Source organism: Echinococcus granulosus (assembly GCF_000524195.1).
Source record: "Echinococcus granulosus chromosome Unknown EG_S00058, whole genome shotgun sequence".
In the NCBI taxonomy this organism is placed as follows: Eukaryota; Metazoa; Platyhelminthes; class Cestoda; order Cyclophyllidea; family Taeniidae; genus Echinococcus; species Echinococcus granulosus.
In genome coordinates, this window is record NW_020170438.1 from 450,739 (window position 1) to 454,271 (window position 3,533).

The following is a 3,533-nucleotide window of genomic DNA, read 5'->3' on the forward strand; positions in this document are numbered from 1 at the left end:
TAAAATCAGCCTTCTTAAATCATAAATTCCAAGGACTTTAGCTCAAAAGGTGTCACACTCGAAAACATTATCGAAGGACTGGTAAGGGTATTAACTGTTTAACACCAATGCACACATTGCCTACTGCAGCTAATTTTGCTCCAAAACTACTTCTTACATTCTTTTCGGTACTATTTAAATCTAAAGCCTTCCATTTTTAATCGCGTTTTGTGCTTCAAGCCTCTAGTATAGCGCCACAAAGGAAGTTTAGCCATTTCCCTTTCCAATGCGCCCTTCTTGAGTAACGCCCATATGAAAAGGGAAACGGCGGAAGCGAAGGAGAAGGAGGTGGAGGTGAATGCTACTGATAAACACCACTTCGAATGACCCACTATGCATTTCGCAGTTCAAATATGCCGACGAGTTCGATGCACCATACACAGGCACACACACACAGAAGTAGAGAATGCGGGGAGAGGGATAAGTTGGATGGTATTACAGCCATTTAATTTCAGATTTGTGTCTGTTGCCTCATGCAGAGGACTAGGACCACGCCACTCCAGTGTGCTCAAGGCTTGTAATTAGCGAAGGAGGCAATATGTGTAGGTACTAGATAAGGATGGCAAATGCTTTCCCTCCCTTTCTCCGTCCCGCCACTCCTCCCCTTCCTCTCTCCCCTCTGTTCGTATGCCATGAACGCCCATCCTTTGATTGGCCTCAAATTTTGCCCTTTCCCTTTCGCATGCATTGAAAAGATTTAACTTTGACGCAGTGTAAAGGGAAGTGTTGGAGGAGTGGGAGTTATTTCAATTGCGATTGATACACCTCTGGCAAAATGAGTTTTATACGCATGTCTAATGAGACATCAGACATCAATTGACGGTCGGATTTCTTCAGACAAGGAAGGGGAATGGTGTAGCCTACAAGCAGTTGCTTGTTTGAGTTCCGCGCAGGCACTTTCACTCCTCCATGTATCAATCTTCTCATCGTCGGTGAGGGGCTCAGCACATGCCCTCCACACTGGTACACTACCGTGGCATTCCCCCACCCAACCTCAAATGTCGATTAGCTCATTCAGAAGTGACATTTCAACCAAGCCTTTCAATCAAACTTAGCACTTTGCTGTAATGAGTGAAAATGGCAAATGAGTGCATTTCATGGCTCACTAGTGCCGTTTTTCCTTTCCCAGTCGGTTGCAGGAAATGCCTGTTTCAGACGGCAGTTGAAAATCATGAGGGATTTGGAGGCCTCTGAAACAGCATCAGCCTACAAGGAAGAGGAGGAGGAGGAGATGGAGAAGAAGAAAAGTCATATGTGCTTTATTTAAAATAGAGGCAACAAATTGCTAGGCTTAAACATGCCCTTTTACAGTTCACTGTAAAACAAACTCACTGCTTTAACTACAAGCCATGCCATTCTCTGCGTTTCCCTAGTAATTACAGTGAATAACTTCGCTAGAACGATTCTATGCGAAGTAAAAATTTGTACGAAGTTTTCATTGTCTTCCCTATTTTAAAGCATGACTACGTTTGAGCTGAAGATAGCGGTGCGTCGACAATCTCAGTCAATGCGAACGACAGCCTACGCGCTGGCAGTTGACGCTATGTTTTATCTCCTCTCCCTCCAAACAGGAATCCTCCATTCTTCTGAATGGACGCACACACCATAGAATAATTGGCTACGTGTAGCAAATGATGTCTGTAAACCTCAGCACTTATCTTGCAGTTCAATTTTGACACCTGCGTTTCCAAACAGGCCAAAACACTCATTGCCAACTGGCTGATTGCTCTCGGCTGTTTATTAGGAAGGTCTTCTATCACGATTCGAGAGAGGATAGATCTCAGCCGCAATCGAATGTGGCAACGGTCGTGCGGGAAATTAAGGGCGACTGCAAGACGAATATAACTTTTCATCACAAGTCATTCATTCCTTTAGTCAGTCAACCGGCAGATTCCAATGAACGACACACGAAAGAGGTGAACACTAACTTGGTGATCTATAAAGCTAACACTTGATTATGCCTTCCACTTGCTTAACTTCCAATCAGCTACGACCTTCATCTCCCCATTGATGTAGGTGGGAACGGAGTGTTCCTGCAAACCAGCCATTACTAAATTTTCTTGACGAGTTAAGGCCCTTTCATTTTGGTAGCCATAAGTTCGTATTTCTTCACTGGTCTTTAGAATGGAAGGCATTCATCATTCTTCTGCATGATCATCTGCTGATTCCTCATCATCTTCAAATGCAAAACACCAAAGTAGGCAAGTCACTGCTGCGGACATGGAACCAAACTAAGCTGTGTCTGTAAAGTCGACAAACTTAGAGCACATCCAGTCAGACTTAACGGGCAATTGCAAGAGTCCGAAATAATCGTGAAACCGTACGGCTCATCACACAGTGCGACGCTAACGGACGAACGCATTTCATCTGATCTTTATAATGCCTGCGTCTAAACAAGGTAAAAGCGAGGCACAATTCCCTACACTTCATGATCGGTCGTTGCAGGGATTTAATCGGAAGCGCCAAGAACTTCTCCCCTCGTCTAAGGCATATCGCAGCTGGACTTGGAGATTAACCTAGAACACAAGATTTCCTGCTTATTTGGTGAACCTGGTGGCAGTACGGATCAATGCGAGCCGCCGCAATGTCACTTCTCATGCCGAATTCCATAGCTGCTTTCCCGATACCATCTCATTCATTGATCCTCCTGTGAAATCCTGCAACTATTTGAGATGCCGTCAGACTGTGGCTATCAGTGACTGCCCATTCCTCCCAGTGAAGATCAAGGAGTGAAGCATGCCTCACAATCTAGTGGGTTGTTCCAATCGTCAAAATTTGTTGATATATGTGGGATTAGGAATAACTCGACAAAACGCGAAGTGATGTGCAAAATAGTCGAAAGTGCTTTATCAGCTTTACGACGCTCTGAACATGGGAACTTGTTCCTCGCACAATTGGTCTTCTTTGATATTTTAACAACCCTAGCTCTGGAGTGAATGTCGCTTCCAGTCGATGCACGAAAAGTGATGTATCCGCGGTATTAGGAGTAGGGAATTTCACCGGCATCTGCACTGGTCTCCTTCCACTCTTGCACCTCTCTCCAGTCTGCTTACAGACATTCGTTGGTACCTACGCAGTTGAAGTCACCAGGTCTGGAATTAACCACATGCAGTACTCAAGGCATCCTCAACGTAGTAAATTGGCAAGTTGTCTTAACTGAAAAATACCGATTCAGGGTCTCGCAGTGATAGAATTATGTTTACCACCGCAGTCGGATTCAGAAGAATCGGTTATCACAAAACAGAGGTCTGTTTGGCCTAATGTGTAATCACTCCTTTGTAATACGCGTTTTCAATGCTCCGAAGGCTACACAATCACAACCATTGCCACATCAACTTGTTTGTGGCACCGATCGTAGCAAATGTATTATCATGAACCGAGTGACAGGAAATGGGCAGATTGGTGCTTCGCATAACCTCGCCGCTGCTAATGACTGCTTCATTGAGTTAAAATAATCACCAGGATTTGGGTGGAAGGAGGGATTGTCAAAATAT

General features: G+C 44.6%; 1 protein-coding gene across 1 annotated transcript in view; it reads right to left on the bottom strand. All coding sequences in view use genetic code 11, as the record gives it.

The window, feature by feature from the left end:
• Positions 1-1,134: 1,134 nt before the first annotated feature.
• EGR_06527 (Glypican-1) overlaps positions 1,135-3,533 on the bottom strand; it is a gene marked incomplete at both ends in the record, with an annotated part of 9,191 nt that continues 6,792 nt past the window's right edge. The window contains one exon of the mRNA XM_024495776.1: positions 1,135-1,245. Coding sequence (XP_024349840.1) covers positions 1,135-1,245 — 111 coding nt within the window. The remainder of the gene's footprint in view (positions 1,246-3,533) is intronic.